General features: G+C 48.6%; 3 protein-coding genes across 3 annotated transcripts; 1 reads left to right on the top strand and 2 right to left on the bottom strand.

The window, feature by feature from the left end:
* Window positions 1-763: 763 nt before the first annotated feature.
* Window positions 764-2,148, bottom strand: B0J16DRAFT_417240 (kinase-like domain-containing protein; the record flags this gene model as incomplete). Its single annotated transcript, XM_046133662.1, has 3 exons — window positions 1,516-2,148; window positions 1,175-1,453; window positions 764-1,099 (listed from the first exon to the last, which is right to left on the bottom strand). Exons 1-3 carry the CDS (start codon window positions 1,744-1,746, stop codon window positions 764-766), a joined length of 846 nt encoding a protein of 281 aa, XP_045980162.1. The 5' UTR covers window positions 1,747-2,148.
* A 319-nt stretch (window positions 2,149-2,467) lies between these two features.
* On the bottom strand, window positions 2,468-7,724 carry B0J16DRAFT_347261 (uncharacterized protein). The gene is made up of 5 exons (XM_046128548.1): window positions 7,109-7,724; window positions 4,970-7,059; window positions 3,926-4,912; window positions 3,408-3,873; window positions 2,468-3,352 (listed from the first exon to the last, which is right to left on the bottom strand). The coding sequence occupies exons 1-5, from the start codon at window positions 7,499-7,501 to the stop codon at window positions 2,765-2,767; spliced, it is 4,524 nt and encodes a 1,507-aa protein (XP_045980163.1). The 5' UTR covers window positions 7,502-7,724; the 3' UTR covers window positions 2,468-2,764.
* Window positions 7,725-10,256: 2,532 nt separating this feature from the next.
* B0J16DRAFT_374605 (histidine phosphatase superfamily) lies at window positions 10,257-12,824 on the top strand. Its single transcript, XM_046130614.1, has 2 exons — window positions 10,257-11,264; window positions 11,318-12,824. Exons 1-2 carry the CDS (start codon window positions 10,756-10,758, stop codon window positions 12,573-12,575), a joined length of 1,767 nt encoding a protein of 588 aa, XP_045980164.1. The 5' UTR covers window positions 10,257-10,755; the 3' UTR covers window positions 12,576-12,824.
* The last annotated feature ends 7 nt before the right edge of the window (window positions 12,825-12,831 follow it).

Consider the following 12,831-nt stretch of genomic DNA (forward strand, 5'->3'; position numbering starts at 1 on the left):
AGCGCAGTCCGGAGCATTGGCTGGGAGGGGCGGCTCGGGGTTAATATGGAGCGCAACATCAACGAGGACCCTTTTCCGTATTAGTCCAGTCTGGGGGATACTTGGAGCAAGAGATTACTCACGCTTGATTCTCTCGGCGAAAAAGGATCACGTCTGTTTTCTCGCACTTGATTTGTTCAAGGTAGTCCTTCTCTTCATGAGTCGTGGAGGTTCACCAGCTGCGACATCGCCGTAACCGGAAAGGAAATCGCGATGACTAATGATACTGTAGCGATGCTGATCACGTCATTGGCTCCAATGATGAGCATTGTATTTGGGGTTGTTTTAATGGGATTGGTTCGACAACTTACAGGCATTGAGTCGAAATAGGTACTATGTATTAGATCAAGGCTTGGCCCCCAGCACTGGACAGAATGTCGGGACTTTTCCGATGATAACCTCTTTTATCCAATAACCGGCGATTAGCGAGACCGGAGCTTCTACGACTAGATCTCTACCTCAGACACATAGTAGAAGATCGCCAATCTAGTACATTGGACTTTTTGATGAGAGTACGGATATCGCAACTGAGTGTATATTCATGCTAAGCCCTTGGGGCATATCTATCAAGTGAATTCTATCGTGCAAATACAGCTAGCATACCCATTGATTGGCTTATCCACTTCCATATCAGTTACATGTTCCTTCACTGATCACCAAACTCCTCTGACATCTTGGGCGCAACAGGCCAGCACATATCTTGGTCAGCTTCTCAATTTTCCATTTACCAAAACTCAACAGTGCGAGTTCCCTCAGGAACCTCCAAATCCATCTGGACCTTGAGAACCCGGATGCGCTCCTCCAAAAGCTCGCCAGTCACGTTGACCAGCTCGGGGGCGGTGATTCGCTTCTTGAAATCCCACTCAAGCAGACGGAGAAGAAGCTGCACAATTTCATGGTCAGGGTTCAATTTGTCCAAGTTGCGGGCGTGTGTGGCACAAAGTCGAGGATACTGTCGCTCCTCCTTTCTGACGAAATGAGGCCACTGTCCCATCATTCCCAGCAGAGTGATACCAAGAGCCCAGATGTCGTCACTCTTTCCGGCATGCCCGTGGTGTCTCTAAATGTAGGGGGACCAGTAGGAGTGCGTTCCATGGGGTTTCTTGTGATGGTTAATGTGGTTAGTCGAGGAGACCTCAGCGCAATCGGCAACGACGATGTCAATAGGGTCCCATGAGCGAATGAGGATGTTTCGCGGCTTGAGGTCGCCGTGAAATCGGTCTCGCTTGTGGAGATACTCAACAGCCTTCGAGACTTGGTTCATCACTTGCAGGGTAGAATTTCTGGACAAACCGTCAGAGTGATTGTTTATCATCTCTTGGAGGCTACCTCGGGCGCACAACTCCATGACAAGGATGTTTGCTTTCGGGTCATCTTCTTCTTCATAGTATTCGACATACTTTACAATGTTGGGCTAAACACAAATGGTCAGTAACTTTCCATAACGTCAAGGGGTAAAGGGATAGTAAGACTCACATGATCAAGGCCTCGCAGAATACGTGCCTCCTTTCGCAAATGCTTAACTGCGTCAGGAGAAGTCTTTCCGGCACAGACTTGTCCAGTTTCTGTACGGAGGACTTTGTAAACACGGGCGTAACCACCCTGTCCAAGGTATGATCCGCGCAGATAACCGCATACGGGGAAACCGTCCTCTCGGATGGCCGACAGGCGAACGTCCTCATCGGTCCAGGCTGCTGTGTTAGCCATGATTGTATCGGAAAGCAAGATGTGGTAAAGATGTGCCCTTTTTCTTTCTCAAAATTGGCCGAAGGTGGTTGTAGAAGGAAAGAAGGAGAGAGAAAAAAAGAGAGTCCGAGATGGAATGACATACCAGGGATTAAAGGTCAGGGTTCACGGCAGTGACACAAAGTGCCTGAACAGTGCCACTGCCTGGCGCTGTCAAGGCCGTGTTAGGTAGCCGTGCATTGTTCTGGTTTTGAGTTAATAAGCAATAAAGCTCAGTTATGGGCGACTGGATGTCACAATATCTACTATGGGAAAGGGTAGGAAGGAGAGAGCCTGGCCCCAGATAAGAGTATACCTATCCAACCACTCACGGCAGGGCATCACGAGCTCTATGCACACTGAAGCATAACATGTCTAAATATTATTGTGCAATAGAAAAGTTACCTCCAGGTTTCATAGCCATATGAATAATTGACCTGAATACTGTATGATTTCGTGCCTCATGTCTCAGCGGCTAAGCTTTCTAGTATCCTGATGTTCGCATTGATAAGAACAAACTGACCTGGGGGCAGCCAATTGCCTGAATTGTAGAACAAGGCCAAGTTCCAACTTTCATCTACGAATAGACAACCAGTTAACATGTTCTGTTTACTCCTGTCCACTCACGTTTCAAGGTTCCCGCCACCGCCCTTGTATCGTAAACATAGTAAATTCACACGCTGGACGACGACACCATTGAATTGCCTTTCATCATCTATGTTCATATTACTGTGAGCCCATGTTGGCCGTAAGGTAGCACTGAAACCATTCTACCTTAACATTTAACAATACATCATAAAGGCCAGTTTCATTCCTCATGAGGCCCTTTTATCTCATCCGTTTCACTCCCTATTCCTTAAAACCTTAGCCGAGTAGCATTGCATGAGCATGAACTGCGCCGGTTCCTTAAACGCCGTCCCATAGGATTAAAAATCATTGTCGTAACATAAGGGTATCTGTGTACAAAGTCCAAGCGCGTTGTGTTGGTCGCAGCCTAGGGCTAATCGTCGCTGTGAGCTATGGTACGGATGTTCGCCAAGAGACTGTCCATGAATTCCATAGATTCGCTGCCAGGCACGTCGGGAAAATCCTGTGGTTGGAAGGGAACGACATGCGTTGTGGACGCTGCCTGGGACGTATTGCCCGGGTTTGTATCAGTAGACGGAAGCTTCCCACCCTGAGCAGACGATGCCGACTGCTGTTGTGTCGCTACAGGCAGCATTGAATCGCCTGAACCAGATGGCAAAACACGCTCAATCAATTGGCCTTGATTCGGTACTTGCCTTTGTGGCAGAGCAGCGTGTTCTCGAGATGGCGGAGTAGGCGGAACACCTGGTAGTCGTGGGATTGGCACAGGCGTGTTAGAGATCCCTGCAGCAAGTGGCTGTCTGACTGGAGTATGTTCGCTCGATGGCAATGGCTTCGTTGCCTGTGCCTTTCTTGCAGACTTAGGCTCAACGGGCGAGCTCTTACTTGCGGACTGCCGCAGAGGCGACTGACTAGTAACGGTAGTCGGCGTGTTCGGTGTCGATGACATTGCCGCCAAAAAGTTTGCCGGCAATGGCACTGGCGACTCTTTGGGTGGTATCTGGATTGGCTGTTCAGCCGACCCGTCCTTCCTATCGAGAATTCCAGGTACTTACCTTGTACGGCTTGAAGACTGTCGCAGTCTTAGGTTTGCTGTTTTGGTTAGGTGGCTGCATAGTTTCCTGGGGTTTCGGAGTTTGCTGAGGCTTTGGCTGCTGCGGATTTGATTGCGGCTGTGGTTGTGCCTGCACCGGTGGCAGATATTGAGCTTTAATGGCAGGACGATAGGGTTGGCCACTTGTAGAGGTCTGCCCTGGCGATGGCGATGGCGCCGGCCCTGGCTTCGGGAATGTTTGCTGCTTGAACTGATATCCATTGGGGGGTATCTGAGAAACCTGTGCCGGCGGCGCGACAGCCGATGGCTGGTTGTATGGAGAGCTATGGGCTCCATGGTTATGATTGCTTGGTTGGCCTCTCACAAAGGCTTCCTGGTAGGCCATCATATGCGCCCTTGGGTTACCTTCGTATCCGTTTGTAAAGCCTCCCCAACGAGCATATGGCGTTCGGTATTTGCCCGAGTCCCTGAGAAAGAGTCAATAAAAGCCCACATGAGATGGAGGCCTACGATACGAACCTATTGTGATGGATCTGAAAAAAGGGATACTTCTGGTAAATCGACGGTTGTACTTGCCAAGATGGTTTAACTTGCTGTTGTTGGTGCGCAGGAGGAGCCTGTGAGTGGTGTACCGGTGCCCGATTCGGGGCCTGGTAGGCAGAATGGTAGGGATGCGTTGCGGCAGCGGCAGCAGGTGTGTGTGTAGGGACAGCAGCATGAGCAGGATGAGGGACATTGGCTGGCCTTGGCCACTGGGCATTTTGAGGATGTCCAGAAGCGTTCATGGGACTGTGTACACCGGAGGTGCTTCCAGGCGGTGTATAAACCGGAGAGGGTCTGACCTCGAATCTTTGAGGAGAGTATGCAGCTGGGGGCTGCGGTCCTGGAGGCGCATGATGTGTGGGTGGATATGGATACTGCACAGGACGATGTTGAGGTGGAACAGGCGAAGGCGCAGTTGGTGTGAACCTCTGCGTTGTAAAGCTACCCATGGTAGGTAAGTTGTTTCCGGCAGGCATCCGTGGCTTATACACATATGGTCTTTCCTGTCGACCAGCACCATAAGAGATTGCGGGCTGGTAGGGCTGTTGCGAAGTATATGCTGGAACTACCTTTGGTGGTTTGGGCGGCTTTACCGGCTTAGGAACTGTAGAAAGGAAATTGCCTTTAGGATTGTGTCTTTTCTTGGCAGGATCTTCAGTGAACTGAGCACGAGCATCGGTCGATGTCTTTGGCAAGTAGTGCCAAATCTGATCAGGCTTGGAAAAGTCAATCTTGACCTGTTCTTTGTTTGTGACAGGATGAAGTTGGAATTCAGCCCATGTGCAACCTTCGACAAACGGATCGTCTTTCTGAGGCTTTCCGTCATGAAGTCGCTTGGTCTTCAACTTCTCCTTGGCCTTCTGTGATGCAGGCATGGGGATGGCCTTCGCCGATGCCTTTGGCAGTCGATAATCAGCTGGGTCAGGTACCAGCAACCACTTCCACTCAACCTCTATGCGATCACTGCGAACGGTTAGCTTGGTTTCTAAAGATTCAGATTGACGCAGCGGTCTTCCATACCCATTAGGCAAAACATCGAGGAGAAGTGTTTGCTCATCGACCCGGTTCTCAATCACAACACCGGCAAAGACATCACCCTTGAAGTATTGTAACTGACAAGTCTCGCCTGACTGAAGTTTTGAGGCTGCCGTGCGGATCCGCGTATCTTTCTCCAAGTGTTCTCCATCGAGTTTCTTGTCGCGTTTGGTTCGATGAAACCTACAACTGAACTCGAAAGCTTGTTCCTTGTATTCAGTGCCATCTTCGCCGAAAACCGGCACCTCTTCTTCCTCAACAAAGACCCCAGCAGCCGCCGCACACGTCGCATGATAAGCGCGAGCACATTTCTTTTGGGAACATTGGAAGCATGCGCCCCATTTAGAGCGACAGTAAAGACACTTAAGTTCAAGCCGGTCTTTGTGGATTTCCGAGACGTTGACGACGGTTTCCTGGTTGTCAATCGTCTCGATGTATGTCTCGGGGAGATAGTGCGCACAGAGTCGATGGGCCTTGCGACCGTCATCTGTAGGCAACAACTCTGCCGATGGTGTATTGTTGGGGCAGAGACAGCAAGGAGGCTCCTCCTTGGTTTTGAGGCGAAGCTTGATCTTCTTGACCTTGACCTTGCCGCCCTTGTCGCCGGGTCCACGCTTTCGTTTGCGGCCAGGTTCCTTGAACTTGACACCCGAAGTAGACGGCGGAGTCGGCATACCAGACTGTTCATCGTCGTCATCTTCCTCGTCGTCGTCGTCTTCAGTTTCCTCGTATTCTGTTTCCTCGCCACGCAGCTTCCGTTCGATCTCGTAGACATTAACCCAGACGCTATCTTGAGCTTGGGCGCATTCACACTTTTTAGCAATCTTGCCAATTTCAAGCCAAGAGTCCAGTGCGAAATTGACAGCCTCAGCACAGTTGTAGCCAAGATTGTAGCCTGAATGATATCCGTACGGGTATGTGACGACAAACTCCCCGGGATACGACACAACTTTATTGACGGTAATATTGTAGTGCGATTTTAAGTGCTGGGGAGAAATAAGGAATCCTTTATGTCGGAGGAACTGATCGCAGGCTTTCGCATCAGTGGGCCAGATGTTCTTCATCGCAGCTTCGAATCGACGAGCGTCAACTTGAGAGATACTGTACCACTGCTTGGGGGCACCGAAGTGAAGATAGTTGATACTGTAGAGATCAACGTCTTCCAGATGCCATGCGAACGTTGCTTTCCACATGCCCAAGTACAGATAGGCTGTATTGACTCCTGGAACCTTTGTTCCTAGAACATCCAAAAGATTAGGAAGCTTGTTCAGGTTCCACTCTTCAGTTGACTCATCGAAAAGCGTGCCCATCAAGTCTGCGCCGTATAGAGGTGCCGCGTATGTAAGGGTTTTCCAGTAGGCCCTCTCAAGTTCCTCGCACCGTTCGGGTGTGTATTCTGATATGTCCATTCTGTAATCCCAGTTTTTGAAGGCAGCTTCGTCGATCATAGCGGATCCCTCCCGGCGACTGTATTTGCGGCGGGCTGAGACCGTCTGGGTCTTTGATTTTGCTGGTCGAGAGATCCCCATGCGACCGACCGTGGGCTCATAGTCATCTTCGACTTCCTCACCCGGATCTTGCTCCACAGACTCGACAGGCTTTTCCTCGGGTTCAGCAGCTTCAGGTTTGGGGGAGACCGGCGTCATAGGCCGTTCCTCGGCATCGTCTGCTGCCTCTAGCTTGGCTCGCCTTCCCCTACCGCCTCGCTTCGCTGGGCGCCCTCTACCTCTCTTTTTAGGGGTTGATGGATCGACAGGTTTAGGTGCAGCAGCTGCCGCTCGCGTTCGTGGCTTTGGCTTTTCGGCATTGGCGCGTCGCTCGCCACGTCTAGCTGGGGGCTGATGTTCGCTCTGGTCGCAAAGCTGGCGCCACTGTGGAACATTGTAAGATCGACCGTGTAGAATATTGACTTGACGATAAGTGCCGTTGGAGCCCATTATATCTTGCTTGATCGGTTCCCGAACCTTGACCTGCTTTACTAGTTCGTCGAGCTCGGGGAGAGCGTTTTTCCATTCTTGTGGGGGGATGATCTTGATGATGCCAGACTTCATACCATAGCTGTCGACAGCTTCCATCTAGAATAAGTGTTAGCAGAAGAGAGAAGGAGACCTGCGGATAACATACGAAGCGCTTGAAGTCTCTGAATTGGTGCATGGTTGGCTTGAAGATAGGAACGGCGCCAGACCAGTGATCTGGTAGCACTTCCCCGATGTCATCATCACTAGGCTTGTTCTGGTCTTCATCGCTGGTGCTTTTGTCGCCAGCGTTTGTTGACTGTGGCGGGTCGTTAAGAACAGGCTCTTCTTCGAGGTCGCTTAATTCAGAATCCGAGCCATCTGACTTGGCCATGTTGTTACTATCGGGAGGCGAGTGCAAAAAAGCCGGGTCTGATTTTGCATTCACAGTATCCTTGGCGGTGCTATCGGGAGGCGCAGGTGCAACGACATTATCGCGAGAATCTGGTGCATTGGCGATGGCAGCGCCTGCGTCGATCGACGTTGACGTCGACTCCGACATGGTGGGCGATCACGTCGCAATCGGCGACGGTGCCATTGAAGGAATAATTGTAAATTTCGTGTCGCTTATCGCTACGGCGTACGGCGTGCGATTGAAAGTATCGGTGGGATGAATAAGAGAGAAAATTGCTGTACGGCCGAGTTTGCGCTGAGGTCGAGTGCGGACAGTAACTTTACGATGGGAAAGTACGTGAGCGCAGGCTTGGGAAGGTGGTAAGGCAAGGTGCAGTACAGTGGGCAAGAACCTGAAACTGCAGAGGTAGGGTAGTAGGTATTATCAAAGTTGGTGGTCAGAAGGGCAGGTGATGTGGAGAAATTGTTAACGGACGAATAGATGCGCTCGCTTAAATGTATACTGCCACCTTAAGCCTAGTGGGTGGTACCTGCCAGCGAAGTAATGTGCTAAGGCTGCAACCTGACTCTTCCCCTAAAAATGCATGCGGAAGAAACAGGGCAGGGATGTACTCAAAAAAGGGCGCTAAATCCAACCATCATTCGATTTCGGAGGATTCCATCATCATCGCAAGACTGACCCCTTTTGACAGATAAATCTGCTATTTCAGGAATAAACTTAAGCAGGGCAATATAGTATTTAATTATATTTATTGATTTTGTCTACGAGGGTCAAAGTGAGTTCCGCAATACTAAACCTTGCAATCAACTGGATTTATGTTAACATTCAGGAGTGAAGAAAATAATATGGACGTGGCTGACGGTTAAAGATCAAGATCTTCATCTGATATCTGCATAGAATGTAATGCAGGTTGATTAGATTGATAAGATTGCCTGTCTGTCTTCTGGAACATGGGACGGAAAAGCTAGGGGCATGTCTTGACCTTGTCAGGAACCAATACCTAGCAAGGAAACTGGCCGATAAAATATCTCTACCAAACAAAGAGACTGATCAGTTCCGCCTATGCCATGTTCTATATTCGACCTTTGCTTGTTAACTTCTTTGTTCCTCTCACTCTGGTTAACCTCTTAAATTCTTTGTGACCTTTCTGGTTATCCATGCTGGTCTTGTTCTATCACATCTTCAAGCATCTCAGCTCAGTGGTTCCGATCTACCTTGTCCCTGTTTGATAGTCTGGGCGGGGCTGTAGGGCGACCAGTTACTAGCCTGGGGGCTGTCTAGGTGTCTCATTGCATCATTGACACTCTCAAATCTCTCTCTGCTCCTTCATCGGCATGACAAAGCACAAAGGGATGTCAGTGGCGGTGCTTCTCATCTGTTCGAAGACTCCTTACAATGAATGGTATTTGAGCGGCACTTAATCGAGCAGCATCTTCTTGATATGAACACTGATAGAATCCAAGTGGATCTCCAACATGTGACAAGCATCCATATAAGTGAGCAGTGGGTTGGTGGTGCATTGAGAAATATGCCACAACTTCCAAACATAAGGGGGACCAAGAGGGGCTTAGATAAGAATCTAATCTCAGTCTAATCTTTTTGAAATCCCTGTTAACTACAAGGTCCGTTTTACCCTCTTAGTGGACGTCGGATCAAGTGACAACATGGCTTGTGAATATCAGTTATCTCGGTAACTTGGATATAACACTTGCATCTCAACTCTCAAGTTGCTGTATATTGGTTGAATAATCTTAATCCTCGTTTCTTTTGTTTTCTCGATGTCTTCGGTAACGCAAGCACGTTGTTGTTCATTGGGTTCATTTGTGTTCGACCGTATCGTGAATTAGATGATATGACGCCAGAGCCTACAACTACAGTGTTCGTTAATAGAGTAAGAATTGAGTAACCCAACCAAAAGGTGGTCTTCCGTATTAAACAAACAAAAGCATTTTATCTTTACCGTTTTCCATAATTATTTCTCATGACTACCTCACTTCCATGAGATCCAATGCGGTTACTACAGGGTTAGTAACCATCCAAGAACAACAGCATCCAATTTCATATAGATTTGAGCAACCAAATGCCTGATGGAAATGTCTTTGAGAGTAAATAGACTAAATTGTTTGTGTTCACTTGAACTCCAATTAATTATCACATTTTGTCGTATTTGCTGTCGTCGAGTCGACAATTTGGAAGTGAGTGTTTTAGTTGGGCAAATCATCCAACTGTTACACTAAATTCATACTACTTACTACAGGTAAAGTCAATAGCCATCAGGTCCTTCAACGCCAATGATATTGGATGGATAGCTGCTCATCCGCAAATGGCGAAATACTTCCACTTTGATTCAATCTGCATTGTGGACAATTCTTACTTTTGTGATATGAACTTGAGTTTGTTTGCACACGACTGGTAACCACGTGCGATCAACATCTAATGTGCTATATCGGATCTTGCATTCTTCTCCATCATAGCCGCATTGAGAAACCAATGGATGGATGGATCACCAGCCAAGTCAAAATTAGAGGAAAAAAAGTCAGTTCAATATCAAGGCATTCTGATGTTTACTTTGTTATTATCGTTAGGCTGACTGCTAAAAGCGGCGGCTCTGGGTGGTTGGTTCTTAAGCTCCTCTAGATTAACAATACTTGACGTCAACGTCTTTAATCGCAAAGTATTTTGTTCGTATTGAGAGCCCGGGGCTAACAAAACAGCACTAATTACAGTAAGTACCTTAGCCATGGCTCTTCACTTCTAAAATATCCATCACATGGTTACTGCAGGAAACCCTGCAATGGCAAGCATTCTCTTTACCTAGGTAGGTACCTGCCTATGTCTAGATCTGCGCGTGGTACCTTAACAGTCGACACCATAATCAGGCAAATTGACTCGAGTTTAGCATCGAGATCATGACCTCGAAGCGAAGCTGAACCAACATGCCAACGTCTGGCTTATCGTTCTTGTCCCAGCCATTCAAGCCTGGTTTTAACCTTTTGTCCTTTCCTCACCCCGCACCAGTTAAACTTCTCTCAAAGAAGTCGGTAGTGCAGCCATCTCAAGCCATCCCTGACCTATCTTGTAGTTTCCCGGCCCTCCATAATCACATCATATTTGTAGCCGGGAGTTTATGTGTCGCTGTAGTTGGGCGTTGGAACTATGTACACGGGACTTGATGCTCGATAAGGCGTTGATTGATGACGATCTTTTGCAGCTTGCAGCTCGTGCTTTACCGTTCAATAAGCTATCAATGGCCCTCTCCTCCTCCTCGAGCGGAGGTTTCCTCCTGTCCTCTCGTCCTCTCTTTCAATCATCTCACCAGCTCGACGGTGTAGTGTAGGAAGAGCATTCCTCCAGTATTTCTAGTTGAATTCTTGAAGTTGTATCGTATATTATCCTTCAACATGGTCCTACTCAATAAGCTCGTCGCAGCCCTGCCTCTTGTACCAGCCGTAGCTGCACAGTCAAACAAGGTCTGGGCTGCCGTCGCATTTATCAATCATGGCGAAACCACACCAGCAGAAACCGAACTCCGTACAGTCCTCACTCCAGAGGGCGCGCAGCAATTGCTGCGACAGGGAACCGCATTCCGCGCTCGTTATATCCCAGATAGTGTGAGCGATTCAGACTATGACAATATTCAAACAGCATTTGTCCAGGACCTCAGTCCTGATGTGATTGACAATACCGCACTTGATATCATCTCCCAGCCAGATCCTTGGGTATCTGGTGGTGCTTTGGCTTTCATGCAAGGCTTTTATCCGCCAGCGCGCGACGCCTTTGACAACAGTACCGGAGGCGAAGAAATAGCCTTGGACCTGAGCGCAAGTGACAACAGGACTGACTATCCTCTCGATGGATATCAATATCCTAATATTCGGATGCCAAACTACTTTGACCCGGAATCTGTAACGTATGTTACTAAACTCATTCGTAAAATACTGTGACCTGACTAACACGTCTTAGGGTGCAAGGAACCTCAAGATGCTCAGCCTGGAACACAGAAGTATCAACAAACTTGACAGACCACGAGTCCATCAGCAACATCTACGAGTCGAGTCAGCAGTTCTATCAAGATCTCTTCTCTACTCCACCCCTTGCGGGCACAATCGACATGCGCTCAGCTAACCTCCGAAACGCCTACAATATCTGGCAGTTTGTCGATTATCAGTATCGCCATAATGAGACTGTCCACGAGGAATTGGGTAACGCAAATGGGACACTTACTCTTTTGAACTATTACGCCACCAAGGTGGAGCGTGCAGCGAACAGCTACTCAGACAGATCTGATGACAATAGCGAGCTCGGTGTTCTATACTCCATCGCCGGCCGCACGCTGGCTTACAAGGTCATGTCACAGTTCAGAAGCAACATTCGCTGGGGAAACGACTACAATAAACTCACCTTCATGTTTGGCTCTGTCGAGCCCATTGTCAGCTTCATCTCCCTCTCAGGTCTACTCACAGAAGAGAATGTCGACCAAGAGCCCTGGTCCTCACTCCCCAAGCCCGGTGCGGCACTGGTCTTTGAGCTTTTCGGCGAAGATCCAGACGCCCCTGATCGAATGCCATCGATAAATAGCTTACGAGTCAGAATGTCATATCGCGCTTCAGCAGATCCAGACGAGCCTTTCCGTAACCAGCCTCTCTTCAAGTCTGGTCCTGATGGTATTGCATATAACAACTTTGTTTCGAGGATGAATATGCTCGGAAGATCACCCAACACGTGGTGCGATATTTGCGGTCCACCAGTGGCTCCCTGGTGTATTATGACCGACTCAGACAACGATACTTGGGACGATGATGCTTCAGCTCTGGGCCCAGTTATAGCAGGCATAATCGGTGCAGTCATCGCCTTCGCCGCGATGGCCGTTCTGTTGGCGTGTTTGTTCGCATGCGGAGGCTTTCGAATTCGACGCAAGGGGCCTCCGGAAGGACCAACCAGCACGGCTTCTGCTTCTGCTTCTGCTGTAGGTGCTACAGGAGGTTTTAAAGGGCCAGAGAAGAAGGACGGCGATGCGGATGTTGTGGTGACCAAGCAAGGAGTTCATCATGAGCGTGTTGGTAGTTGGGAACTTCGAAGTCCAAACGAGCTACCACCACCTCAAACATCTGGTATCGTGACCAAAGATTTCGACGCACCTCGTCACCGGACAATGGATGATTCCGACGATGATATCAGCGTTGTGGGAGCAGCACCAGTCAAGGCACGGGAGAGTGTTTGAGTCATGATGACGAGGGTACGGATTTAGAATGAAAAAGGATGATATGGATGTGTACAAATGGCTATACCCTTTATTTCTTACGATCGTTCTGAGATTCGGTACTTATTGAAAGGGGTTTGGATAGGCGTTATTATTGGCGAATTGGTTCACACTCTTTTGGAAATACCCGACATATTCAGAAGGCATTTACGAATGTATCTATTTACTCATAGCAAGGCAGCTTGACTCGACCAATGAGACTGTTCTGGAAACTTGA

This window comes from Fusarium flagelliforme (assembly GCF_020744385.1).
Source record: "Fusarium flagelliforme strain FIESC 12 MPI-CAGE-AA-0113 chromosome Unknown B0J16scaffold_6, whole genome shotgun sequence".
In the NCBI taxonomy this organism is placed as follows: domain Eukaryota; kingdom Fungi; phylum Ascomycota; class Sordariomycetes; order Hypocreales; family Nectriaceae; genus Fusarium; species Fusarium flagelliforme.

Excerpts from the sequence above, each read along its gene's own strand:
- B0J16DRAFT_347261 (XM_046128548.1), bottom strand. The coding sequence starts at position 7,501 with ATGTCGGAGTCGACGTCAACGTCGATCGACGCAGGCGCTGCCATCGCC. Across the intron at positions 7,060-7,108 it reads TCAGAGACTTCAAGCGCTTC|ATGGAAGCTGTCGACAGCTA; the intron begins GTATGTTATCCG and ends CACTTATTCTAG. Across the intron at positions 3,874-3,925 it reads TTTCAGATCCATCACAATAG|GGACTCGGGCAAATACCGAA; the intron begins GTTCGTATCGTA and ends ACTCTTTCTCAG.
- B0J16DRAFT_374605 (XM_046130614.1), top strand. The coding sequence starts at position 10,756 with ATGGTCCTACTCAATAAGCTCGTCGCAGCCCTGCCTCTTGTACCAGCC. Across the intron at positions 11,265-11,317 it reads TTTGACCCGGAATCTGTAAC|GGTGCAAGGAACCTCAAGAT; the intron begins GTATGTTACTAA and ends AACACGTCTTAG.